This window comes from Colletotrichum costaricense (genome assembly GCF_030867565.1).
Source record: "Colletotrichum costaricense strain IMI 309622 chromosome Unknown Scaffold_1.1, whole genome shotgun sequence".
NCBI classification, from domain to species: Eukaryota; Fungi; Ascomycota; class Sordariomycetes; order Glomerellales; family Glomerellaceae; genus Colletotrichum; species Colletotrichum costaricense.
This window is the reverse complement of record NW_026848230.1, coordinates 2669835-2670794: the sequence shown is the minus strand read 5'-3', so window position 1 is coordinate 2670794 and position 960 is coordinate 2669835. Positions and strand designations below refer to the sequence as shown.

The 960-nt window shown below is 53.2% G+C and overlaps 1 protein-coding gene across 1 annotated transcript; it reads right to left on the bottom strand.

The window, feature by feature from the left end:
* Positions 1-366: 366 nt before the first annotated feature.
* On the bottom strand, positions 367-960 carry CCOS01_00942 (glutathione peroxidase; the record flags this gene model as incomplete). The annotated part of the gene is made up of 2 exons (XM_060449138.1): positions 367-830; positions 918-960. The coding sequence occupies 2 exons, from the start codon at positions 958-960 to the stop codon at positions 367-369; spliced, it is 507 nt and encodes a 168-aa protein (XP_060320576.1).

The following is a 960-nucleotide window of genomic DNA, read 5'->3' as shown; positions in this document are numbered from 1 at the left end:
GGCTCTCGAAGGAATTAGAAGTAATCTTCAGTCAAAAAGCATCATTCAGCCTGTGCATGTCATACAGAAAACATGAGGTGAAGCTATCCAAGCCTACGAATGTCACGTTTTGAGGCCATCCTATGACTGCCACCTCGTCTTCAAACACTGCGAATGCTTCAGACAGACGTGTAACAAAACAAATCACTACAGTGGTTCATATTGTTGATTATCCTCCGTACTATACTAAACCGAAGGGAGTAGGGCGCTTGTCAACTATACTACAAGACCTGTGCGCATGGCTCGGATGTCCCAGACAAAGCAAAACATAGCCCTCATAGGTCCGTAGCTAAACGCGCCCTGGGTATCATTCTCTCCTTTTCGCGTTTATTTCTTCTCCAGCTCGTCAAGGATGGGCTTCTCCAAGCTCTCGGGCTTGGTGGTGCTGGCCCAGCGGCCCTTGACCTGGCCGTCGCGGCCGACGAGGAACTTTTCAAAGTTCCACTTGATGCGCTTGAGGCCCATGATGCCGGGCTTCTCCTCCTTGAGCCACTGGAAGAGGGGGTTGGCGGCATCACCGTTGACGTCAATCTTTTGCATGATGGGGAAGGAGACGCCGTAGTTGACCTGGCAGAAATTCTGGATCTCGTCGTCGGAGCCGGGTTCCTGTCCGCCAAACTGGTTGCAGGGGAAGCCGAGGACGATGAAGTCGTCGCCGTGCTTCTCCTTGATGTCCTTGTAGAGCTTCTCGAGGCCGGCGTACTGCGGGGTGAAGCCGCACTTGGAGGCGGTGTTGACGACGAGGACGACCTTGCCCTTGTAGTCGGCGAGGGGGACCTCTTGGCCGCGCTCTGTTTTGGAGGGGAAGATTGCATGTCAGCCAAACCGTTTTCAAGGTGATTGGTTAGATATCACGCAACAATGGGAATCGCACGTACTGTCCAAGGGCTTGAAGTCGTAGAAGCCTGTTGCGGAAGCCAT